This window comes from Falco naumanni, chromosome Z (genome assembly GCF_017639655.2).
Source record: "Falco naumanni isolate bFalNau1 chromosome Z, bFalNau1.pat, whole genome shotgun sequence".
In the NCBI taxonomy this organism is placed as follows: Eukaryota; Metazoa; Chordata; class Aves; order Falconiformes; family Falconidae; genus Falco; species Falco naumanni.
Window position 1 is genome coordinate 5,937,003 of NC_054080.1, and position 27,264 is coordinate 5,964,266.

At 43.9% G+C, this 27,264-nt stretch overlaps 1 protein-coding gene and 1 long non-coding RNA gene across 3 annotated transcripts; one reads left to right on the plus strand and one right to left on the minus strand.

Moving 5' to 3' along the window:
* Positions 1-545: 545 nt before the first annotated feature.
* Positions 546-22,852, plus strand: LOC121080995. Its single transcript, XR_005825558.1, has 3 exons — positions 546-556; positions 8,701-8,706; positions 21,073-22,852. It is a non-coding gene; the product is annotated as an uncharacterized LOC121080995 (long non-coding RNA).
* ARRDC3 (arrestin domain containing 3) lies at positions 12,305-26,786 on the minus strand. Of its 2 annotated transcripts, XM_040579514.1 has the most exons (8): positions 26,285-26,786; positions 22,859-22,940; positions 20,263-20,410; positions 18,933-19,035; positions 18,293-18,549; positions 17,110-17,272; positions 16,144-16,298; positions 12,305-14,736 (listed from the first exon to the last, which is right to left on the minus strand). In XM_040579514.1, exons 1-8 carry the CDS (start codon positions 26,562-26,564, stop codon positions 14,680-14,682), a joined length of 1,245 nt encoding a protein of 414 aa, XP_040435448.1. In that variant the 5' UTR covers positions 26,565-26,786; the 3' UTR covers positions 12,305-14,679. The 2 variants fall into 2 exon arrangements, with proteins under 2 accessions (XP_040435448.1, XP_040435449.1); XM_040579515.1 differs by lacking the exon at positions 16,144-16,298.
* Positions 26,787-27,264: the final 478 nt, after the last annotated feature.

The window sequence follows — 27,264 nt, forward strand, 5'->3', positions numbered from 1 at the left end:
GCTGCCTTTTCTTTAAAAGAAATTAAAAAATAAAAAATTACAGCCTACTAAACAGGAGCTTCTGCTTAGCGAAAATGACACTGTGAAGTTTTTTTGGTGTTTTTGGTCTGTGCCTCCTGTCCTGCTGGTGCTCCTGAGAAGTCACGAGACATTCAGCCTTGCGTGCTACCAAGACAATTGCTCCATACAGCTGATCCCCATCAGCCAGGCCATGGAGGGATGTGTCAGGGTTGACTGAGGTGACTCAGAAATAATAATAAATAAATAAAATAAAAAGAAAAGGGAGGTGGGGAAGGCGGGGAATAAACCAGACGTTGGTTTGTGAAAACATGACTCAGCTTCTGTTAAGTAAGCCCTCCGCTCATGCACGTCCCGTCAACTCATTACACAGCACGTTTCACGGGGTATTTCGCATTTCTTTCCTGGCTTGTCCACTCTGATTTCCTGTTTACAGTAGGCTAGGGAGAAAACTCGCTGGAATAGAATGGGAGCGGGGCCCGGGCTGCGGGGGCAGCTCGCTGTCAGAACAAGTTTTGCAGGGTTTAGCTCTAAAACTGTCTGTCCTAGCATTGTCCTGGTCTTTATCAATAAACATTATTGTAATTTCATTCAGGCAGCAGTTGTATGTTCTGGTATGCGTACACCAGCTGTCTTCCTGCTCTTACATCCAAATCATTTCCCAAGCCTGAATGCTTCATAAATCAGAAATAGGCGTGTGTCACTTACAAAGCCTTTCATTTTAATGTGTTTTTTTTAAATGTATTTCCTTATTTCTAAATCTATCTTAACAAAATTATTCCCTTAATAACTGTGGCTTTTAAAAGCTTTTCAAGCATACAGATTCGAACGTATACGAAGAAAACGGAAGTGAGAAAATTCGTGCATTTCATGTGCAGGTTTGCTTTCAGATTTATGGCGCAAAACTTACCAAATACAGGCTGCACCTTTGGAGAACAGATAACAAAATAAAGGCACATGGGGATCTGAGTTTACCTCCAAAATAAACTTCCTTTTCTTTTATGCATACCAAAGAACCTGAAGCGGTTAATATCTCTAAGAAACTCTGGGGCGCTGGGCTGGTCCATCTGTTCCATTGTCAGTGACTGTCCCAATGACACACACACGTATGAGAACAGGAACCTCGGGAGCTTTGTACACAGCCACGTGACCTGAGCGCTAAACCCTACGTTCTACCAAACCAGCTTCAATGGACATTTAAAAAAAAACGTAGCGCTATATAAAACAAAGTGTAAATCAACTGTTTTTTGTAAAGAAATATGGTTTAGTTTTAAGCCTCCAGAAGGTTGTTTATCATATTCATTAACGGGGGAAGAAGCAAAAAGCTTTTTAAATACGGAAAGTAAATTGCTGCTATCTTTTTTTGTTTGCTTGCTTGAAAAGTATCTTATTTTTTAATCTTAAGATGAAATCTGTCTTTTTTTTTTTTTTTCCCTGTCAAGTTATTTGATGTAGTCTTTTAGACTAGAATAGCTGGAATGTGTTGCTGATTATAGTAATTGCCTAGTCTTCCTTTACTTAAAAAGAAGCACATGGACTTGAAAAACCATAATGAAGGAAATCATTTGGGTAGCTCTCTCTGGCAAAGAATCCCTTCCCTTCTCTTTAAGGAAAGTGCTGCTTGTATGTTTTATGATTCACTCACATGAAACCTCATTCAAATCTGAAATTATCGGAGGCTTCACTTAACACTTTATGGTTATACTGTAAGATGTGGGAGATGGAAAGTATGTAGAATATATTGCTATTTAAAGTTTCTAAGCCTGCTCAGCTTTGAAAGTCTCAAGACTACTGAGATCATAGTGGAAAAAGTATATGAAGGTGGGAAAGCAGTCTTCAAAATACTTAATATGTTTCTATAAAGACTAAAAGGAGATCACTAAGATGGTTTTCAAATACCGAGCCTCCTACATAAGGCTTTTATGGCATAAGAATTACTCTGGATTCACACACACACACAAAAAAGTATACTTAGATGCTGTACTTAGTAAAAGTCAAGGCTAAATTCTCCTCAAAGACAGGTCACCCAGAGAATTCAGAGAGCAGATTGGATTTTTGATTTCTATCGCGTCCTTATTTGTGCATATTTATTAACTCCAGTGCATGCTGAATATTCTGACAATAAATAAAGTCTTTCTTAAGCAAATGTTTTTGTTGAAAAGCAGGTTTCTGGTGGATAGCATGAACGTCGCCTTGTTCTCAGAGCTTTGACCCCTACAATGAATGGAAGGAGAAGATGAGCATCCATATGGTGATAAATTATTTTAAATGGAAGAACACAACTGTATCTTGTATTAGGTTAAAAAGGTGAGGTTATATTACGTTATGAGAGTTAACCTTTCCTTGTGCATCATTAGGATAGTCACCTCATGCTTCAAAACATCACTTTCTGTTGTCATGACTAATGCACACACCCCATGGTCCACAGCTCAGAGGATCAAGGCAGAAAATTTTGTGTTATAAACATAACAACATCATTGCAAACTGTAGGATTGAGTTGTCACCATTTGGTCTGTGGCCACTGTTTTAGGTGACTTGGCAGGTAGTCATAGTGCTTTGAGAGCTAGGTTTGGTGAACGTGGGGCACACAGGACCCTTGCTTCCCTTCCTCCGGCAGTCTCGTGCTAGGCAAACAGGGTGTCTCTGCGCACAGCGCTGTCGGAGGGGTGCTGGTAAATGGGATTTCAGATAATGGGTCTCCAGCGTGGCAATCCTCTGTGCTGCCTATGGATTAGCTGCATTAAACAACATACTTATCTTTATCCCAGCGCTCTGCTGTGAGTGGTGGACGCCACTGCTGTCCTTCCAGAGTGACAGGGCAAATAACTTGTCGGTGACAGCACTGATTGCTTTAGAGAGCAATGGAAATTAGATCAGTGTCTATTAGGAGATGACGTGGGTATCAGACAACTCAGCACAGGCTGGCTGGCAAGGGCTTCAGCTTTCTGAAACACGCAGGGACTCAGAAAAAATCTGCAATATAGTAAATTTTTCGGTATCTTTTTTTTTTCGTTTCTTTTGCTATAAAAGTCAACCCCCCTTAACATTACTTAATGCATTACTAATGAATTATAGAAGTTCCTCCAGACCTGGCAGAGCATGTGCAAAAGGAATCCGTGTGCCAGTGACGTACCCAGAGTGCCACCAGCTTGGCAGGCAGCAGACGTGCTGTGATAAGTGCAGAGCAGTTGTGGGTGTGCTGGGTGCACCATGCTGCATCTGTGAGGCCTGGCAAGTCTGATGGAGCCTTCTGCAGTTGTGGTTGCAGAATTCTCAGCTTTGGGCCAAAGAAATCATTAAGTGAAACACAAGGATGCACCCAGCAAATTTGCCTTTGGTAAGCTGCACGAGCTAACTGTGTCTCTTAATTTTACAATACGTTTACCTTGTGGGATGCTGCATTCCTTTCATTTCAGAAATAATAGTTTAGATTTCATTATTTTCATTCATACACATCTTTAAAACATTTCCTCCTTGTCATTCTGTGGAGGCAAAGTTTTGAAGACTGATTTTTTGACGCTTATTCTCTGTGATTTGGGGGAGAAGTCTCCTCTTAGAACCTTCCCTTTAAAAAATGCAAGTTTTTTAAATACCGGTTTGATGAACAGAACAAAAAAGCCAACAAACCAACCCACGTAAATTTTCCTATAAATAGCTGCCTGAAATAATGTATCTGATTAAAACCTACAGTATTTATGCTTCTCTGTGTTCTACTCACTAGCCTACGGGTTGAAAGTCACCAGTAGAATGTCATCATTGCCAGATTCTACATCTGGATGTTTGATTTATTTGACAGACATGCAACATCCAAAATATCCAGGCGTATTGCCAGTGACTGTTCAGATGTTGGTGCAGGGGAACACACGATGTTCTTCACAGACCAGTGTCCAGTCATTCCCCCAGAACTGCCTTTTTCTGGCTGTCTTTGTGTTGATCCTGTGTGGTTTGAGTGAAGCACTCCTCTATCAGTTTTCTTCCATGAAAATAAAGATGACTGGGGAAGCTGAAAATTTATTTTTCGGCAGGGTTAGTAATATAGTAATTGTGAATCAGAGCTAGAATAAACTGAGTTGAAGAGCCAGGAGTAAATCAAGTCAGTGAACTACAAGGATATCAACAGAATAGAAGGGATTTTAGCTTTTTAAGTCAGTAAACAAAGTCAGTGAGGACAAATCCTACTTTTTATGATAATTTTTGCCTTTTCTATGTACTGTGTTTATGGAATATGAGGCCCAAAATAGAAAAAAAAAAAAAAAAAAAAAAAAAGAAAGAAAAATAGCTATATGCACCATCAGGTAGAAGCAAAAAAGTGCATTCATAAGGTTTTGTGCAAAACTGGGCTTGTCATAATCTGTATAAGCACACAAAATGTGAAAAGGCTGAGCCTATTATTTCTGTTTCTTTAATAAGACCTATTGCTTACATGCTATTTATTTAAATAATTGCAACCATCTTCTTCCCCCACCCTTGCTTTTTCCTTTTGAAGGGAAAGAACTCCTAGAAATAACTAGTGTCAGCTGTGAATTCTGTAGGAGGAGCCAAGAATACAAGGCCCATGCAAGTGTGGACAGATCTGACCCTGCCGGGGAACACGGTGACACAGTCCCTTTCCCCCGCCACGGCCGGGGTGAGCAGGCGGGTGCCAGCAGCACCTTTTACAGAAGTTGCACAGGGAGCCAAGGGGCTGATTCTCTCTGCAGCTGCTCTGGAGAGCCAGCCAGCCCTGGCCGTGGGTGAAGGTGCACTTTCGCTATCCCTGCCCTGAGAAGACAGCACCCACAGCCTGCTGACGGGACAGGGTGCTCCTGTGGCACCCCTGTTCACGTGGGTGCTTGCGTTTACACCGCGGGGTGCGGGGTGTCCCGTGCTCGCCCGTGACTGCTGTGCTGCATCCAGCATCATCAGCTGCCTTGACTGCAGAGTCCGCGCTGCGCCCAGTTTGCAGCCTGGTAGTGCAGAGCGAATTAAGCAGATGGCACTGTGATGAGGTTTCTTGCTACGTTGCACCAGTTGCATCCATGGCACATGCTGCTGCCACTGACAAATCCCAGTAGTTCTTCCTTTTCAGCAAGCTGCGTTGCTCTAAAGATATTTTTTTTCCATTTTTTGTCTTTTCCTAACAACGCTAGCCCTAAGGCTTTTTTGGAGGCTGGGTTAGAATTTACGAATGTGAAACTTTTTAAAGGTCACCAGAAATTCTGTCAACAGCTTGTTTTGCACAAGTGCTGGAGAAAAGCATTTGGTTTGGTTCCTGGGTATGATTCCGGGCACCCTAGAACAATCATATAACAACATTTTGAAACCCCTTATTGAAACTGTCACCATATTCAGAAAGATCTATGGGCTGCAGAAACAGAACATCTTCTTATAAGGACGGAAAATACAACAGCTTGTGCAAGTTCAAAATGTCCTTGTCTGAACTCGCAAGATCTCTGTTTTGGGTAACCAGTCAACAGACTTCTGGATCACATAAATCAGAGATGTTCCTCATCTGCAGTTGGCGCGGTCCACACGTGCGAGCGTGTGTGCTTGGGTGTGTGCACCTGCTGCCCCAGTGGACTTGCAGGTGATGGAGGTGATGCAGGTTGATGGGGAATTTGCTCCATCAGAGGTCCCTGGAGGGCTCTGCTTGCACGCAGCAAGGGACTTCCCTGTTGCAACGTGCTTATAAACTGCAGGATGCACTATTGAGGCGAAGATATCCATCATGTGTTTGTCAGGGGTGAGATACCTGGCTTCTCTCTTGGTGACTGCTCTGGGTAGAGAGGCCAGTCGCCAGTGCAAAATTTGGGTTTCTTCCTTCTCCCTGTGCTGCTCTCTGCTTGCAATAATAGCAACTTCTCTTCTTCCCCTTCAGCTTTGCTCGAAGTGAGCCAAGGAGAAAAAATGACTTCCTGGAGTACTTTGTATTTATCAACTAGTTGCCAAGAGAGTAAGGTTTATCACAGTGGAGTTCGCCTTTTGCAGCAGCAAATAAATGGAAGCAATGCTTGTAGTCTGTTTCAACCTTCAGCATGCTCTCAAGTGTATTTATTTCTTGTCTATTCTGGTAGTGCCAGAAGCTTAGTTAGTGTTAGGGCATGCGAAATTGTGGAAGAGTACCAAATGCATGCCACAGAAATGAATGTATTTTAAAATTACTTTCTAATTGTGTATGGTAAGCAGAAAGGATTTGCACAACTGTAGGGTAATATAGCCTTCATTAGGACAGGGTTTCCATGTGTTAGCTACATGAAAATGATGTTTATAAGACATTTGAAGCTTAATTTATTGGGGGTTTTGGCAGGTTTTTTTGGTGTTGGTTTGGGTTTTTTTTGGTTTTTTTTTTTGAGGTGTGTGTGGAGGGGTAATTGTGAGACACTGGTAGGATATCTTATCCCACAAGTAAAAAAAGACATGAGTTCACTGCGGTGTATGCCAATATTAGTTGTTCCCATGTATGCTTTTAACATGTGATAAAACACCTTCAAACACCTTCAAGGCAAGTCAATTTGCATTCTTTGCAAGATACTTCAGAATAATGGTGCTGAAATACCTTAAAATAGTTCCCATATTGCAACTGCCTATTTACTAGGTCATACCATGAACAAAAAGTAAATGTTACACTTGATATTCACAAGTCTTCTATCTCATCACCACTGCTCCTGGTGCTTTTCAATAGAAAAGATGATTTTCGGGAGAAAATGTGTAGTGCCTTTTCAAGTACATTCTGGGAAGGTATTTCAGGTCAGAAAGCCAGATGAAAGAGATTTGCTTTGAGGAAAACCAGTTTTATATGAGGGTTTATTGGTGGCATAGGATATATGAGCAAATACCAGCCCCAAAAGGAGTAGGATGTTTTGAAGTGCTAAAAAGTTCGACTAAAGTGCAGGAAAGGGAAGGCAAAGGGATTAAGAGAATTTTGTTACCTCCTTTGGAATACTTTGAATTATAAGGGGGGGAAAGAGGGGCAAATCAGAAAGAAAAGTAAGCCCTATCTTGTGGTCCGAAAGTGAATTTAAACTACATTGTCCTACTTCTGCACAGGCTAGGTATTGTTTTCTTCATTTGTTTTGTTTGGGAGGATAGCTTGATGTGGTACCACTGACAAATCGCTTTACTGCTTTAGAGGTGCACAGCTCTGTCACAATAAATGGTGTTTGATGCACTAAAAAAATAATGGGCAGCAGTAAAACTGCCCTGTCTCAGCCTGTTAAAAGATAGGTAAAAGGACCATTTAGTTTTGATTTATGGGAGTTAATCAAGTAGCTGTAAAACACTGACGCAGGTTTCTCTTTGTTTATACCACATATTTAATATTGAAATAATTTTTGAAATTGGAGCTGAAGATGTTAAGGTGATCTATTCTTTTAGCAATCTGAACCGGGAAAAATGAGCTGCTTATGGAAGAAATGGACTAGTGCTCATGGACTTCAACTGATTTAGGGTAGGTGCCCAAACAAGGGTGTAATTGATAAAAAAATAATTTTGTTAATGGGAAGTCATTACCTGGTGAACACACCTTTTATGGAGCTACCGAACCACAGAGGGATTTATTAAATTGTGTTTCTCAGCTGATGGGCAACCACGACAGACTTGCCTTCAATGTTGCTATGACTGTCTCCAGTTGACAGCTCCATTTCAATTTTAGGCAGTTCAATGACAGCAAGGCCTTGCTTAGATCTGGGCAACTGCATGAATTTCCAGATAAAAATAAATCATGCTAGGTTTTGCAATAAGTTTTCCCCTCCTCCTATGTTCCCTCCGTGCAACCAGCTGAAAAAAATTATGTCCGTATCTCCTTTGAGAAAGAGTGAATGGCATCACGCTCTCCAGTTTATTTTAGAAATAACATTTATTAAACCACTGAAGAGCTAATGGGCCCTGGCCTCCCCATCCCAGAGAGTTCGGTGGAGAGCTGGTGAGCCAAAGGCACGATATAGCGTGGCGAGTCTCGAGATGGAAGGCGAGTCCTCGGTGGTGGTGTGTGGGAGCGATGGGGACCACTGCGCTTGGTCGTTCCCTCCAGCGTCCCCAGCTGGAAGCCCTGCAGGAGCTGCTGGAGGTCGATGGAATGCACCACCTCAGAAAGACTGTGGTTCTGCCCCCTGACCCACTCTGGTGCGACCCACCTGCGGCACTGCCTCCAGCGCTGGTGCCCCTGTGCAGGAAGGACATGTCCTGTGGGAGCGAGTCCAGAGGAGGGACACGAAGAGGATCAGAGAGCTGAAGCATCTCTTGCACGAAGACGGGCTGAGAGAGTCGGGGTGGTTCAGCCTGGAGAAGAGAAGGCTCCAGGGAGACCTTACAGCACCTGCCAGCACCCAAAGGGGCCGGAAGGGAAGATGGAGAGGGGCTTTCTACAGGGCATGTAGTGACAGGACGAGGGGGGATGACTTTCAGCTGAAAGAGGTAGGTGTAGATTAGCTATTAGGAAGAAATTCTCCCCTGTGAGGGCGGCGAGGCGCTGGCCCAGGCTGCCCAGAGCAGCTGTGGGTGCCCCATCCCTGGCAGGGCTCAAGGCCAGGCTGGACGGGGCTGGGAGCAGCCTGGGCTGGGGGGGGTGTCCCTGCCCGGGGCAGGGCACTGGAGCTAGGCGATCTTGAAGGTCCCTTTTGACTCAAACAACGATTCTATCACGTGGCTTTTTCTTGTATAAGACATCAGATTCTACTGCTGGAGCAGCAGAGAATGAATGCATAGTGACAGGTTTTGCACTTTGATACTCGTTTCTGGATGTGCTTTCTTTGAATTTTGTTTTTTGGGGGTTTTAAATTCTATATTCTTACCCTCCTAAACAACTCTTTTTAAAAATTATTTTATTTATATATATATATATATATATATATTATTTAAAACCTTTACCTTCTCTTTTCTAGGTCATTGTCTTTCATTCAAGTATGTGTCCTGGTTTCAGCTGGGATAGAGTTAATTTTCTTCTCAGTAGCTGCTGCAGTGCTGTGCTTTGGATTTACTATGAGAATAATGGTAACACAGTGATGGTTTCAGTTGTAAGTGGGTAATGTTTATACAAAGCAAAGGAATTTTCAGTTTCTCAGGCCCTGCCAGGGAGAGGGCTGGAGGGGTGCAAGGACTTTGGGGAGGGACACAGCCAGGACAGCTGACCCGAGCTGACCAAAGGGATATTCCATACCATAGAATGTCCTGCTTGGTATATAAACTGGGGGGAGCTGGCTGGGGCTGGCTGACGGCTGCTGGGGGCTGGCTGGGCATCAGCCACTGGGGGGTGAGCAACTGTATTGGGCATCACTTGGGTGGTTTTTATTCCTTTCCCTTTGGACTTCATTCCTTGCACACCTTCCCCCTCCCTTTCATCATCATCATCATCATCATCATCATCATCATCATCATCATCATCATCATCATCATCATCATCATCATCATCATCATCATCATCATCATCATCATCAACGTTATTTTTCTCCTATTGTATTTTGCTTCAATAGTTAAATTCTTATCTCAAACCTCAAGTTTTACATGCCCTTCTGATTCTCCTCCCCATCCCTCTGAGGTGGTGGTGGTGGTGAGAGTGGGGGAGCAGCTATGTGGTACTTAAGTTTCTGGCTGGGGATAAACCATAACGGTCCTTTTTTCCAGTCCCCACCACCAGATGATCTTTAAGGTCCCTTCCAACCCAAACCACTCTATGATTCTACAATGTCACTTTTGTCTTGTAAGATGTCACCTTTTTTTTTTTTTTTCTCAGACTCTACTGCTGACGCAGCAGAAAATTAAGGTATAGTCCTGGGCTTTGCACTTTGATACTAGTTTCTGGTTGTCTTTTTTTTTTTTTTAACAGTATTTTTTTACCCCCTTAAAAATACATCTCCTAAGTGACTCAATTTTGATGTTATATTTAAAGCTTTCACCTTCTCTGTTCTAGGTCATTGTCTTTCATCCAAATATGACAAACATTTATTACAGCAAGGTGCCTGAAGCAAACGCAAAATGCAGTGTCCTTCTGAACTCCGAGTCTTCTCTGTTACAAGCTGGGTTAGATGGCAAGTACACTGTTCCACTCAGATTTCATAGCAGTACCCAGCTGCTGCTCAGAAGCTACTGCTCTGTCCTAATGTCCACTAGGTCAGGAGATAAGGAGGATCCAGCTCTTAAAATAGCATGCTGTAGCTAGGTGGGGCAGTTCCAGGAGTGAGCGATTGCTGGGAGAATAAATAGGTTAGCTTTCTCCTATTCCCAGGATATGGTCTGGGAGGCAGGTGGAACATGCCTGACAATGTGTCTTTGCAAGTGGTTTTCACTAAAACCTCCAAAATCTAGGAGCTGAAATCCCCAGTAAAGGTCACGCAGTGCAACTGGTGGTACCTCAACTCTCCCCAGACCGCTGAAGGGGAGTTCTGCTCAAAATCAAGGACACGTGGGAAGTCTGGACTCTACGTCCCCATGAGCTAGTTGTTCTGCAGTACCAGCCTGCTATGCTGGGCATTTGACTGTGCACCTTGAGCCACAGAAGTTGGCTTAAATTGGCAGAATTCACCTGGGCAAAGATAATTCCCAGCGGAAAATCGTTGTTGGGTGGGCGCCCAGCTTAATGTGCTGCTTCTGGAGACCCTTCTTCAGTTCTGCAGCTGAACTTTGTGCTTGTGGCCGTGCTGTGAAAAGCTAAGGGGGCTGGAGTTCATGGCGATCAGTGGTTTGTTTCTGTAAAACACACAAAAAAGCTTAAATTTAGAAAGGGGTTAAAAACTGACAGATATGTGTGTTAACTAGATAATTGCCAGGAAATGTGTCGATCAATTTTGCAACATTGCCCTGTGTCCCTCAGAAGCTCAAGTGCTCAAGTGCTTAAATGACGTTAATGTCAATTTAAATTCCAAAAACTGCCACATGGCATTAGAAACTTGGTTAGTAAGAAATGTTCTGCTGGTATTAGGGAAAAAAAAAAAAAAGTATCTTGCTGTTGCTCAGCTATGAAGAAGCTCCAAGCAGATGTGCAAAATGCGAGACTACCTTTTTTATGCTTCTTATTGAACTGGAACTGGGGCAAAACCGACTGTTATTAATAGGGAAAAAAATCCCTGAAGTCTGCTTGAATTCTCCAAACTCAAAATTAAGCTGAACACTTTCACAGGAGGAGGCCCTACTGTTTGCTTTACACACCATGTTCCATCAGACGTTTGGGTTGTCCACATCAGCAGCAGCACCATTAAACTGAGGGTACAGTGGTGTGGGGATGCAGTGGTCCCCAGCACACCAAACACCAGCGGGGAGGAACAGGTCACGCTGGCCGCTCAAGCCCCTGGCAGCTCGCCTGCTGAACCTTCTCTTAGGTCAAACGACATGTTGATACTGAAGGATGACGACAGTCCGTTTTGTCCGAGGCTCAGCTGTGCGTGGTATGCGGAAGCCAGGCACCACGGCAGTGCCTCACTGCTGGCACGCTGGGGAGCTGTAGGAATCCCACACAGGGATCCATCGAGCAGGGTGCACGTTGCAGGAGGATGTTTTCAACATCTGGTTGTCACACCACACCTGAGAAACGGTTCTGAAGGGCACCTTCTCCACCCCATGTCAAACCCCCCAGCTGCAAACCCATGGGTGACTCCCTCTGACCCCCACCAAAATGCCCCTCCCTGCCCTCCAGCCCTATGTCCTGGGAAGGACCAGGAGCCTGGAACTAGGGTCAGCACATTCACCACGAGATACAAGCACAGAGTCCTGGAAAGGCATGCGCATCCTGCCCATTTCCCAAGTCGCATGTAGGAAAATATCATTTCCCATCTGGGACCTGGCCCAAGAGGTCACCGATGTAAATAGAAGGGGCTGAGGGGGCTGACCCTGGACTTCCGTGGTGCTCAGTGGCAACACTCCTAGAGGGAGTTTTTCCCTATGCAGTTTGACACAAGCAGTCTGTGTGCTCCTGTAGTAAAATACCTGATTAGACGATCCTTGTGGTTATTACCTTACAGTTATAACACTTAAAAGATTTATTTTTTTTTTTACAAAAGTTTATTTTCCACAAGGAAGAGCAATAGGAAAAATTAAACAGTTTTCCACATATTGTTTTCTTGAAACAGAGTCTACAAGGACATATTCAGCACCAAAACTAAAAACAAAAAAAGTACAAACAGCCATAGAATATAATCTATAAAGCAAACATTTAATATTGCACTTTGTTTCTCTAATGTTTGGATTTTACTTACTTTTTCCTAATTCAGATCAGAATTTTCTATCAAATACTGGGCTACAACTGTGAACCTCATGTTTTATAACGCTGAGAATTGACCAATAATTGTGGAAGAGTAATGACTCTGAACAAGTAACAACATAATTTAAACAGAGTGTCTTTATTTGATAACGTTATAGAATTTTTCACTGATCACAAAGGCTGTGATGCCATCTCAATTACTACGATATTGGTCAATCCTGCTCATAGGCAATTTTTCTACGTATTGTGGTAAGTACTTTTAATGCTACGTGTATCAGCAATTGTTCCCTAGTCTGTTAAAAGTAACAAAAAAAGGAAAAAAAAAGTAAAACCACCAAATGCCCTTTTATGCCAACGATCCCATCAGCTTTTAGAATTGTCTGGTTGGAGAGGGTAGAGGGAAGGGACATTCACAAAATTGGCCTAATAATGCAAGACATCACCCAATTTCCTTCTCCTCTGAGACCCTTGCTTGAAGCCCAAGCCTTTAACTGAATCACTTAAAACGCGACTCATTTGTATCACCCTGTTGTCATTTTTGAAACATGAAATTATCGTTCATGTTCTCACGAAGGCCACTTATGGAAAAGCCTATTTTGTCGCATTTATGAAGCCTTAAAACCAAGGCAGAGGTTTTTTAAGAACGAGCACCACCCAGAAACACCAGCCTGCCCTCTCTCCCGCTCCCTTCTGAGCTGTTTTATTGCACAAGGAGGTAAGATACTTGATGGATTACATCTTGGTTTGTTTAAGAAGTCAACACCAGAAGCGTGTCCCTTTGTCAATGCTCTGTGTTACACGATTTTGGAAAGGGAAGTTGACTTTTGTTGTAAATCTCTAGCATGTTAAGTGCTGGTATTTGTGTTAGTACATCCAATGGCTCCATTGCACTCTTTTTCTTCCTTGGGGCACGCTCAAGGGCAAGTGCTCTTTCCATGTAATTTCTTGCATTCTGAGCGAGTATGTTGTAAAATGGGCTGTTCTGTTTTAAAGCTCTTGAGTATCACAGAAGATGCAATCATCAAAGCAACTGTAACTAACTCACATCTTAAGTATGGCTGGTAAACATTGATCTTGCCCAGTCTTAATTATACTTCTAGTCTTACTATTTTTACAGTATCATAAACCCTGAAGATAATACAAAGTGCACAAACTGAGCTCTTAGCATAGTCCACGCTTTTCCTGCAGTTTGAAATATACTTTCTACTAGAGACTCATTACATATAGAATTTTTGGTGATAACTATATATAAAAATAAATTTATTTTCCCTTCCCATCCCTACTACTTGAGATATCGACCTGCCTATGAATCCTAGACAGTATATGACTATTTACTTTTAAAATTCTTTTTGAGGCTGAGCTGGTGTCTGCTGGTGCTTTCATTTGTGCCTTTTTTTTTTTTTAAAGCTTCACAACTTTAGTTTAGTATCTCCTTTTGTAATGTAGAAAGAGAAATGGGAATGAGGGTGGGTTTTGAAACTTTTGTGTATGTCCCTATTCCAGATCCCCCTCTTGAATAAAGAACAAAAACAAGAACACAAACACAAAACAAAAAAGAAGTAACTAAACAGTGCAACGTAACAAAACAAATAGCATTCCAACAGTTTGGCAAGTGATGAGTTCACCTGAGATTAAGTGATTTTTAGGCAGTCTGTAACAAAATGCTGCTTTGCGATAATAGTAGAAAGGCAACAAATTCTTAGAAGAAATCAAGAAGGTATACAATCTTGATGAAGTCTATTAGTTTCTTTCTACTAACTCTCCACCCCCCACCCCAGCCCCGCATTTGTTGCTTATCTACTACAGTAGGCTGCAAAACGTACAGCAAGAAGGATTGGCTTGAAGGCATTTGATGTTTGTAAATAAATCCACAACAGGATCCAAGCTGAAGAGGTGATACATGATCAGCCTACGAGGACAATTCTGAGCATGTGCATAATGCATGTAAAGTCCAGGCTACATTAAATTAAAAAAAAAAAGAAAAGTCAGTGCATTTGTCAAAGTCTGTTGCTTTTTTTTTTTTAATCAAAGCTTTATTTTGCTTTTTATTGTGCGGACTAAGAACAAATAGGGGGTAACAACAGTCCAGCATAAATGAGAAAAAGCTGTAGTGACACTGAACCGCACAACTTAAGCAACGAGCATGTGCAAATTTCCAAATCGTAAGAGGAAAACACCCCTCCTCTCTTACAATGTGGTTTAAGTGTTTTGACACACATGACTGTAGGTTAGTAAGGCTGCTCCTAGTATGTGCCAGTATTTGGGGGGGGGGGGGGGGCGGGATTAAAAAAAAGAAAAGCTCAGGTCTTCCAAGCATGTGGAGCAGTCCTACAATGTTACTGTAGGCTTCAAAGCATGATCACAGGTTGTTTTCATTTATTCACCATACACAAGAGCAAACCTTCCTCTGAAAGTGTCTCCGCTATGACGCCTTGACCTTCAACACAGCAGGTATGATTCAAAACCCAAGTCAAGTCAGCTTTTTATGAATTCCTTCAACGAGAGGGGCAAGACGGTCTGTCATCTGTGGGCTGCTCTGGGTTTGGATCAATCTAACCAGAAGAGAAAACAAACAAAAAAAAACAACCACACAAGACATTTAGTCAACTGTTATAAACAAACCAATCCAAACAGAACCCCACCAAAACTGACCAGTTTATGACAGTCATCATAACAAACTGCATTCCCAATCCAGTATCCAAAAATCTCTAATCTATTAGAGAAAACTTGAAGGAAAACTAGCAGTGAAGTACAGTGGAAAATTTTAAACTACAGGTTGGCGGCAATTTAAGAGTAAGCACAAAGAATTAAAAAAAACTTTAAAACATCTGCTTTAGTAGCACAGAAATCTGCCAAATTTTTTACTGTATGCTAAAAAGACAACTCATCACTAAAAACGTAACTTTGCTTCAGGAAAAAAGTTACTAGTAGAATGATTTTTCACGGATAATTCACAAGTTATTAATCCTCAAGCGCCCTATAACATGTCTTCAAAGTGTGTTCCACACTTACCTCTTCCTTCTTTCTGCAAAGAAGAGGTAAGGTGCGGAACACACTTTTTATTTTACTTCCTTTCTACAAAAAGAAGAAGGGGGAAGCAACCTGCTAATGTAGGTCTCCAAAACTGGACAGTAAGAATAGTTTAAGTATGTGGTTTCATCAACATTCTTACCAGTCTTATACAACCATTTCTGAGGACAAAAATGGCTTCTTTCTAAATCTTTAAAATGCCACTAAACCAAAAAGGACTTGAGTTGTATTCTAGGGTTAAGCTACAAAACAGTCCTCACTTAAGTCTCCAGGACACAAAACCCCTGCCCCAGCATATTAGTGTTTCAAGAGAAGAAAATTAAAAAAAAAAAAGAAATCAACAGTGGGTAAATTCAGCTAAGATTTAACCAAAAGCTACTTTTGTTCTATACCACACTTTTCCCTGGAAAAATATGAACATGGAAAGCTTTTGAAGGTAGGGTACTGTTACTGAGCGGCTTTCACAGGACTAAAAATGCCGCCAGAGACGGAGAGCTATGTATTTACAGAAAACTATGTCAGAAAGAATACCTTCGTAACTTCTCTACATAAAACTTCTGAAAGCACTACGTACAGAGAAACAAAAATGTGCAGTTTTAGAAAAAAGTAGAGCTGAAAAACATGAGCATGTTGTGCATTTATAAACCCAAAATGTTGGCATTAACCAACAACATGCAAGGTTTTAATGAAGGTGCTAAGAATGTACACAACAGTCTGGAAATGTTACAAAGCATTAGAACTGTGAGGAATCCTGGCAAGTCTGGATGTAATTCACCTGCACTTTGCCAAAACCAAGTCGTGTTATCCCATTCACCATTTCAACAGTTTCTCCTGATTTTAGGAAGGAGAAACAGCTTCCTACATTTATTCCACAGACAGAATTCAGGAAAACAGTGAATTAATCATCATATTCTGTCTGAGGTACCTACTTCTGAATAGAGGGGTGGAGGCAGATAACGGAACTCCTGGATGTATGCAAACAATGGTCCCGGAAGCGCTCTCTCAAAATCATCACAAGCACCTACGGGTGCAAGGCTGGACTGTCTTTGCTCCTCTGTGACCACTTCTGCATAGCTAGGAGGTGCTGCGGGGAAAAGGCACACGCAGTTCGAACAACAAGTTCTTATGCATGTCAAAATATGTAACATGATAAATATCAAACTTTCACAATCGTAAAATGCACCAGAGCAGGTAGGTGACTGTAGTCATTTACCTAACAGTTGCTGAACATGAAAGAGAGGGTTAGGCTGGTTAGTTTTAAGATTATGCTCACAACAAAGAGCGGACTGACCACTGCTTATGGTGGCTTAATCACCCCCTTAAAATGTAAGGCATGCTCAGAATACTGAACTTCCGTACAAGTCAGAATGACAGGACTTTGCACTCATCTGGACTCCACGAATGCGTTTGGGATTTACACATAAAAATGGACATTTATTCAGTACGTGAAAGCAGAGGAGAGGAGATAATTTCTCCTTTGTTAAGGGAGACTTCCCATTGTAATGAATTACATTACCTTTTCCACAAAGCCTTGGCTACCAAGGCTGGTAAAGGACACCATGAACTGCTATTTTGACAAGTTACAATGCCTTATAACCAAGGATGCAACTGGGGTACTAGAGGTACAAGTAATTCTGCATAATGGCATCCTACAATTTCAATTGTGCCAGCTTCCCAGCAGCTGGATTTCGTTGCTTGTCCTTGACAGATGGTGGCAGAGGCAACTCTTGCTCTTCTAGAGGACAAGCAGGTGGCAAGGAAACATCCACAAGGGATTTCCTGTGGGCTTTATGACAAAGGATGCAATTTCACTCTATCTGCATGACAGCAACAGATAATGCTGACAAAAATCAGGACAGGCTCACCAGTTGATTGGGATTTATATGTCAAGTTACCTTCTGGTCTTTCAGGCAGTGTCAGACCAAGCCAATTCATGTTCATGCTACACTGGCTGCTCACACTTGATGTTCTGCTACCAAATGGGTGAAGAGGAATGGTACCAATGACCAGTGGCAAGTTAAGGAATAAATCCATGGCGCCTGGAATATCAACATATACCTGAAGAACATGAACAACAGAAGAGGTGTATGATTAAAATGTACATTTGTACAACCACTTCATCATTATTGCACTAAGTGTCCTGGTTTCAGCTGGGATAGTTAATTTCCTTCTTAGTAGCAGATACAGTGCTATGTTCTGGATTCAGTGCAAGAGTAGTTAGTGTTGGCAACACTGATGTTTTACCTCTTGCTCGGTAGTGCTTACTCAAAATCAAGGACTTTCCAAGTTTCCCATGCTGTGCCAGGGAGCAGGTGGCACAAGGACTCAGGGCTGCAGGGGGAACCGAGCCAGGACAGCTGGCCTGAACTAGCCAAAGGGTACTGCATACCATAGAACGTCCTTGCTCAGTACACAAAACCGTGGGGTTGGCTGGGGCCAACCAATAGCTGGCTGGGCTGGGCATCAGTCAAGTGGGTGGCAAGCAACCGTGCATTACTTGTTTTTTTTCCTCTTTGGGTTTTATTCCTCCCTCTTTCTCTCTCCTTTCCGTTACAATTGCTATTCTTACTGTATTTTATTTTTTCAATTATTAAATTGTTCCTATCTCAACCCATTACTTCTACCTTTTTCCTGGTTCTCCTCCCCATCCTGTTGGGGGCAGGGGGTGCAAGGACTGAAGGAGTGGCTACATGGTAGGTACTTAGCTCCCAGCTGGGATTAAACCACTACAGTTAACTTCTCTGTCCATGGAATTTTCTACAATTTCTTATTGTCTGTTTTGGGTCCAGTGCCCCCACAGAGAAAAAGGGCTCCCTGAGCCAAAAGCAGCTTGGGATTCTTAATACAAGCCCTTGCACAGAAATGTCACCCTACTCATGACACATTTGCTTTGCTGGCACACTGCAAGTTTTTTTTTTTTAACATGCATAATTTAAACTGAATTTATTTACCGAATTCCTGTCAGGACACCAATACTAGGATACCTATTTTTTAACTAGCAATCACAGAATGCTTTGTTAGAAATTTGCAAGCAATGATGGAAATTCATGCTCTAGTGAAACAGACCACCCAACACACCATCAATGAATACTCCACACGGATTATACTACAGTCGAGGATTGAAGGGGAAACAGGTGGGATTTTCAGCTGTTTGCCATTCCAAGTTTCTGTTTTGCCAGATGACACCGATTCCCCACGCAGGTTGGCCACAAGCTGTTTGACTTCCTTCATTTTCCCTTTGGCGTAAAATGCCTGTGTTTGGTAAATGGCTGCCTTTGGCACCACCACACGGGAAGAGCAGTTCTCAATCTCAGCGAAGATCTGAATTGATTCACCTGAAACAGAGAGAACATGAAATTCTGCTGTATCTACAAGGCAGCTTAAACAAATCCTGACATTCTGTGTATTGCTATAATGCACTGGCAGTGCTCTACCTTGAAAAACATCCACTGATGCTAATAGGAATAGGATCACCACAAGCTAATCTAAAAGAAAAAGTCACAGGTCTACTAGAAGATGTCCTTCAACAGTCTGAAGACACAGCTAGCATTAGTTAACAACAGTAGTCAAGGCTAAGAAAGTATCAGGAAGACTGCTGAATGCAAACTGAGGTGGCAAGAATAGTTTAAACATTTCATTTATACAAAAGCAGTCAAGTACAAACTGTCATTTTAGAAGGGAAGGAAAAACATTTCCTATAATTACTTCTGTTACGTACCTGGGGTGTAGCCCTTCCTTGCAATTTTGGCACTTAAGGATATTGGGCCTGAGGTACAAAACCAACAACAGAGAGTCTTTTCTTTTGTGCCTGCTTGGGGTGACTGCAAAAAAGAACAACAATGTTGTTTAATTAAGAGTTCCACGAATCTCTTCATCTATTCCATCAACACAAAAATATTTTCATATTACATATTTTGACAAACATAGCTAGCTCTATTTAGAGGAAAAAACTTGAAGCAACTTAAATTGCACTATGCAGACAGAAGGTTTATTTTAATTCCATTACTCATTAACACTGCTTTTTCTGCTACAGTTCATACTACAGTCCCACTTTAAAACAGTTTTTAGACATGAATACTGTATAACTTAAAAAGAAGGCTTTATAGCCTACATGTCAGCACACTGCTGGTAAAGCTCTTCCTGTATCAGTAAACTAGAACATCTTTGCAGTACACTATTTCAGAAACAATAACTAAGCCAATGAACTGTAACCTTGACTCCTGCCATTTCCTCTGTTTCAGAATGATCCCGTTTCATCTACATTAAACAGATTGTTATTTTACATGGCATCGGGATTTAGGACATGATCCAAAGCCCATTAAACTCAAATGGGAGTCCTTTGATTTTAATGGATTTGCACAAGGCCAACATCCCTTTGCAAGTCTGATTTTTCACCCATACACAACAAGAAACCTATTTCAATGGACTTTTGAGTTTGGTTTTTCTCTCCCTCCATAGTTTAGAATTTGAGGGAGAAAAAATAGAAAAGGAATTTTAGGCCAGATTGAAATCAAATCATCATTGAAAGCAGTTGTGATACTGAAACTATTTTAATGAAATGACATTTCATAAAAAAGATTATACAGAATTGCGATAATTTCTCCCCATTGGCAGAAAACTATCCATATGGAAATTATCAGCTATGCACGCCAGTAAGTTTTTTACTTTGCATTTCTAAGTTAGCAGGCTCAAACTAGAATATTCTTTCAAGTTTCACCATTCCTTCCACAGATTATTTAAAATCAAAGAGGAACAGTTATCAAAATTTTCCTTCTTAGTGACATTTTACAATTTAGTATTACCAATTTAATTTGACAAAGCCATTTTACGAATCTTAAAAAGGTGAAGCAACTCTGAGTACACAGAAATGTTAACTTTCAAAATACCAGTAGTTACAGAGCTGCTGAACTGATGTAATGCTTAGATCAGCTGTAACTAAACCAGTGAATAAAGATTAGGTAAAATTAGATGTGAATATTGTTTCAGTTATTATACTCTTGTTATTTTTATGCCAGAAACAAAGAATGAGTAATTCTGTCAATTCTTACCAGTAATGAAGGAGTGTTGATATCTATATGTTCAAAGACTGTAAATTCCTTCTTTAATTTTACTGGTAGAAACCAAGGCCTATGCAATTCGGCTTTCACCCAATAGCGCACACTGCCATGTCTGCCTTCGAATGAGGTAGCAAGTGGTCTGTGCAGGACACAAAGGTCAAAATTGAGTAAAGTCTTTGTCTAATAATGATACAATTGATCAGATCAGGGATTAGTATGTAGAATTGCGTTTTAATGCAATGTAGTACTTAATGCAGCATAACTTATATTTGCAAAGTTCTGGTATCTCAGAAAAATCCAAGATTAAAGATGGGAGAAAAAATCATCTCCAATTATCCTACTGTGGTTTTGCATAGATTTTAAGAATCCATTAAAGAATTGTACTAGAAAATGCCAGGAGTACACATTTCCTTTAAACTTAAGAGGCCACTTTCATATCTATAGGAAAGCATGCCCTTTTAAGGCCACATTATGACCACCAGCCTAAAATTAGCATTAGTGCCAAACAACTACTGCTTTGAGTATCGTATTTTGTAGATGATTGTCTATTGTTTACTTGGCTGGTATCTCAGTGTCGTGTTAGTTTTAGCTGCAATTCAGCACTTTTGTAGTTTCTTTCATGTTATGCAGGGTAAGTATTTCAGAGTTCTGGAGAGAGGCTATTCTGAGTACCTTCTGATTTTCCTCTACCCTAATGAGACCAGCTTAAAATATTTACATACAGATGTACATACATAGATGTACATAAACTTGTATATATACATGCAGTTACTATGTCAAATTTTAGAGCAGAATAGTCAGATGAAGTAAGTTCTTTTTGGGAAGTGGAGGAAAAACGATGTGGAAAAGATCTCCAGACCTTTCAGCATCACCTGTTTTCCCCCGTAACATCATAAAATTAATACTGAGATCTTTATATTCCAGTTAATTCCAATTATCAGTAGTTTCCCATAAGCTTGTTCTTATTTTTAGGCAAGTTTTTTTCTTATTTTACTATGTTCTGAATACACTGTTAAGAAATAAATTAGAAACAAGTCATTTGCAAAGCTTCCGTATCTTCCATAGGGAATACTAGCCATGCCAGTTACTAGACTCATTCTTTCAAGTTATAGGTTTGAAAGGATTTTCTAATCCATCTTCAATGTTTCATCCAGCCCCATATTTCTTGAAGGGCAAAAACCAGTCAAGGCCAGTGTGTATCTTCTTTCTTTTCACTGCTGCTCTGTAGCTTAGGTAAATTTTGGAAGTATTCTATGGACACAAAGTAACAAGTAAGTACACAGCATCAAACTTCAGGCTTTCAAAACCAAAACCAGCCCCGTTTTTTTTCCTCCAGTGTTACCAACAGCTGGTTTCACAGTTATCCCTTCAGGTTACAAAGAACCTGTGCTTTGACCAATGCTTGAGATACTTTGCTGGCTATGTTTCACTTCAAACTAAGCTTTCCATCTTCATGTATAGAAATGTTTTTGGTTTTTTGTATTTAGGTGCTCCTTCCCACTCAAGGGAAGATCAGCATGAACTTTTTCTTTTTGTAGTTGAGATGTTCAGAATGCTAAATCAACTTTGGAAGTCTCCACATACACAGGTCTTCTCCATTATTCCAGTAAGATTTATTGTTCCAAGTCCTGTGCTGTTCACTTTGAAACTGACCTGTTAAAGCATTTATCATTTGCAGGTTCTGCTAAAACCAGCACCTCTAGTAAACAGATTGTTTATTAGCTTTTATTGCTAGGTTTTGAGCTATTTCACATAACACACTGCTAAATTTGTTCAACCTTAATGACTTCACTGCCTTTTTTTTTTACAGCAAAAGGCTCCTTCCAACCATGTTGAGACTCCCTCTGTTCCCATGTATTTAGTTTTACACATGGAGTTCCCAGTACTGAAGTTGCCTAAAAATACAAGTTACAGTAAATCTTCCATTCACAATGTCCAGATTACACACTTCAGACTTGAAAGGGTGTATGTGGGAACAATCTTTAACTTCTGCTCTCACTCATGCTTCACCTTCGCTTTTTGAGACAAGTGGGATTAAGCATGGGAATTTTTCTTGCTTTCTGCATAAAGACCAGCCTGGGTACATATATCCTATTTAAATGAGAACAACTTCCTCTTCTGTTCAAACGTAGTTAAGCTTGCCACATCAGCTCCAGAGTGAGCCCAAACAATTCAGCTGTCATGTCATCTCTAGTTCTGCTGGTCTGCATGGCTCCAGTAAACTGTTTAGTTGGGTTAGAAGGTACCCCAGCCACTCTGCAGTACTCCAGTGACTGTTTAAATTCATCTCCCTCCTCTTGGGAAGGGGTAATATTATTGGAAGACCTGGTAAGTCTGTAGGACTTGGTCAAAAGAAAGTGAGCAACTGGGTAGCAATGAGCTCCCATTCTGTGGAAATTTAAAAAAAAAAAAAGCAAGTGTGTTATCAGGTTAAAAGCAACCTCTTTAGTTTAATGAGATTATGTCCTCCATTGCATGTCAGAGCACAATTCCTACTACCATTGAAAAGGTTTCCCCTCCACCCGCAGCAGGAGTTTTGTTCAGGTAGGTGGCCAGCAGGGCCTGAGGACTGTGTGTGGACACTTACGTCTGTGGAAGCTCAAAGCTGAATGCATATTCATGCCTTCCCGAATGGATGGTGTGAAGGCCTTCTTCTGAATTGTCATCATCTAAGAGGGGAAAAAGAACCACAAAGTAAGTTATTCTACCTGCACATGTTTTATACATTACCTGGGCTTCTCTTCAAGAATAAATTGCATTTACACACTCATTGCAGCACATGAGAAGGTGGTGTCCAAGAAACAAGGGTCCCCAATCCATTCACATTAACTGCCCAGTGCAGGGACAAATCTTACTTATAGCAGGTTAGGCAAGATTGCCAGGTTCACCTTACAGAGAAGCAGAGGTTAATTTGCTTTAATTTATAACCCCGCTTCTGAACACTGACACAGTTGCAACTGCTGCCATTTCAAGGCCTGCCTGCAAAATCTGTAATGGAAATCATGCTTTCCACTGCAATTCTTAGTTAAAATGAAACAGAGGTGGCTCTTTTAACAGCATTAAATGATCTGCATCAAGTCTGCTGTGTAAGATTAAATTTAGTAATTCAGCTTCCTTTTATCTCCTGCCTGGCAACAGTGTCCAGAAATTAATCACCAAAAACAGAAGTGGGAGGAAAAAAAGTCAAAAAAGTGTACAAGCACCACCTGGAAAGTACCAGACAAATTCAGGGCACAGAAAATGGCAGGACGCCTTATTTTAACACTGTCTAGAGCTGAAGTTTTTAGTTTGTGATAGGTTAACTTGGTCTTGGCATGGGCAGCAAGACCCAGGTATTTGCTGGTTCCACCGAGAAAGCCGACCTTCATTTATGGCCATGGTTTCTTGTACACATTTAAAGGCTGCAGCAGATTTGGAGTTTATTCTGAGGTAATTACTATATAACCTGAAAAACGCTGACTCCACCAAAATACAAAGTTGGGAGGAAATATAACTGAGCACCTCGCACAAAGGGCTGGAATAACAGAAGGGGGATACAGCCAGGCGACGTGAAAGGCAACCGCTTATATTTAATGGTCTGAAGCGTTAATGGAGGCAGCGCAGGAGGGTTTTAAGTTCCCATTGTCCTACAGAACCGCCGACCTTCCCTTCCCACAGGGCACTGCCAACACCAAAAAACCCATCAAAACCTAAAAATAACCCCTAAGAGAAGCCCCCCCCCCCAGCAAAGCCGCCGACACGGACGCACCTTGGGCGCGCAGTGTCACGAAACCACACCAGGGGAACGCGCCCTGAGACAACGCGTGTCTAAGCGTGAGGGTGCTGGGGTTCTGAATTTTTTTTTTTTAGGGGGTGGGGGGCCGGGGGCAGCGCTGCTGCCGGCTGTGCCACCGCTCCCCAGCACGGCGCTCTCCCCCCCACAGGAGCCCCCGTCCTGCCCCCCGCCCGTTCCTGCCAGCTCAGCAGTCCCGCCGAGCCCGGCCGCGGCGGAGCTGTGGTAAACAAGTGCTGAGCTGTCAATCAGGGGCCAGGCTGGAGCAGGAGCCGACCGGCCTAAACCGGCGTGAGCGGATCCCCAGCCAGCCGCTCATATACATACGGTATACGTTACACCCGCCGCATTCGCTCACCAGCCCCGCTCCCCGCCGGCCTGGGGAGGGAGGGAGGGAGGGCGGGGCGTCGCCCGCCCCTCGCCTTCCGCTCTCCGCCGAGACCCCCCGAGAGGGGACCGGCACCGGGGAGGGGGCGATGGGGACGTGACTGGCCGCAGCGCGTCCCGCCGCCCGCCCGCCCCCCCTCAGAGCGCGGCGCCCCCCGCCCCCCAGCCGGTGCCAGCTCCCTCCCCGCCCCGGGGGGCTGCCGGCGCACGCCGGCTGCGGGCAGGGGAACCTGCTCCCTCACCCCCGCGGCCAGCGCCCCGCCAATCAGCTGCTGGCATCGCCCTAGCAACAGGCCAACAAACCCCGGCCGGCCAATCAGGGGCCGGCCGGGGGGCGCGGCCAGGGCGGCCAGCTCTGGGGAGCGGCGCCCAAGGCAGTCACTGAAACTCGGCCGCGGGCGCCGGCAGCGGCTGGCCCCCCCCCTCACCACACCACCCCCACTCGTGGGGGGGTGCCCCGCCCCCGCCGGCTCGTGTCGTGCGTGCCCGCACGCTTCTGTCACCCTCGACCCGGAGGTGCGTGAAGTTTCGGTGGGGCGAGCGGCCCCCGAGGCGTAAGGCGGGCCCGAGCCACCTCGCTAGTGCGCCCGCCGTGCGTGAGGCGCGGGTGAAAGCCCAAACCCCAGCTCCTATAAAGCGTTCATTTCAGAAACGCTTGGTAATGGGGCTCGGTGCGCCTGCAGCCGGAGTTATTCCAAAATTAATTTATTTTTTCCTCAAAAGAAAGGGGAAATATCCCATCCCTGCAGTAAATGCTACGGTTTTTTTTTTTTTAAGAGGGAAAAAAAAGGGCAAGGAAGCAGCACCGAAATTACATAACCGGTTTTTAACATTATTTTCTTGTGCTAGGGAATTAAGTCATCGCCACCACCTGACGCGTGCGGCCAATCTGCGCAGAGCAGCCTCCCCCCCCCCCCCCCCCCCCCGCCCCGGTCCCAAACAGGATTGAACCGCTTCGAACAAAGGCTGCGAACTTCGGAAAAAAAACACACCCCGGGCCCCGGCGCTCTCAGCCGGGCGGCAAGGGGGGCTGCCGGGTCGGGGGGGGCACCCCGTGGCGTGAGGATCCCCCCAAACCCCACCGCTGGCAGGACCCGGGGAGCGGGAGCTCCTCTGCTCCCCAGTTTTGGAAGGGATGCTCCCATTACGCAACCCCCCCTCCCCTTGGTTCCTCCATCAGGAAATTTCGGCCACATCTTGACATCGGGGTGTCCATCTGTCCCCCGCCTCCAACATCCCTCGAGGGGTGGGACGAAGGAAATTAAAACGATTTACCGCGAGGGGGTAAAGAAAAAAAAATCAAATTGCACGTGGGGTGGTGATAGCGTATGTCAAAAAGCACGGCCAATCTTTTCCCTATCAATAACAAGCTACCTTTAAAAACAGAAAAACGGGACGCATGGGATTATCGGCCCGGTAAAGCAGAACCCCGATGTGCCAAAAACTCTTGTTTCGCTTTCATTGTATTTTGGGATTTCTTAGGATGCTGAATGAAGTCGTTTACTGCCCATCTGGCTTGGATTTTACAGGTTATTTCCCCCACCGAGGGGCAAATCATTCTCCCATCACTAAGCTTAAAAAAGCCCCAACCAACCAAAACACAAGCGGTAGTGCATTTCGGAAAAAAAAAGTGTTAATGGCTGTATTGAAGGGCAGGTAGTTCTAAAAAGTCCTGCTTGCAGGCGCTGTGCAGATGCATCTCCCGCAGCTCCAGCACCGGGTCCACCACCCCGGCGCGTCCTGCCGCTCTCCTACCGCCCCCAACCGCGGCCGCAGGGACGGGGGGGATAGACCCAAGGCGCTGCCGAACGCCCCCCCCCCCCCCTCCCCGCCCAGTGGGAAGCAACCCCTCACCTCTCTCGTGGCCGATCAGGATGTCCTTGTGGTTGAAATACTCCACTTCTTCCGTGTAGTTCTGGGTATAGGCAGTGTTGGATCCAGCATTCCTCGATTCAGTCCAACGCACTTTGGCGTGTCCCCTCGCGTGAATTTTAAGAGATTTCACTCTAATTTCCCCAGTTACTTCTAATCTGACCCTTCCTGAGACTGTGTCCCCGCTAGAGTAGACGGGGACATTGCTGTCATTCAGACAGTCAAAGCTTATTGTCAAACTCTTCACCTTCCCCAGCACCATTTTTTTTTTTTTTTGTTAATAGCAAAGTGTAAAAAAATATACTGTAAGAAAAAAAAACTAAAGGGAAGGGAAAACAAAACAAAAAACAAAAAATATCCCCGAAGGCCCCCAGGCGAAGGGCGACCGTGGCGGCACGTACCCTACTGCCCGCTCATAGGGACGGTGCAGAGCCCCAGCCCGGCCCGGGCGGCGCTGATGCCGGCTGGGCGCTCCCCACAAAGCCGCTGCCGGGGCCGCCGCGGGCCCCGCCTTATAAGCCGTGTCACAAACAAGCGGCACCACGCATGCTCCGCCCCGGCCCCGCCCCCCGCCGGCCCCGCCCCCCGCCGCTCTCCGGCGGGGGAGCGCCGTGCGCCGCGCCGCGCCGAGCTGGGAGGGTGGCGGCGGCGGGAGCACCCCGCCGGGCTCCGCGGGCGCCGCGCCGCGCTTGCCCACTGTCTGTGTTTATTTTCCTCTGCTGTGTGTTTTTTTAAAAATACATATGTGTATTATTTGCGTTCTTCCCCCCCACCCCTGCCGTCGGGCGGGTAAACGCGCTCCACTCACCAGCCTCTGCCTTGTGGGTTGCCATGTCTTTTCCCAGTGACACCGCTTGTTCCAGCGAGAGGATGCGGTGGGCGGCGGTGGGCACCTTTCCCGCAGCCCCCCGTGCCTCGGCGGCCCGCACAGGGGGCCCGCGCTGGGCTCGGCCCGGCAGCCG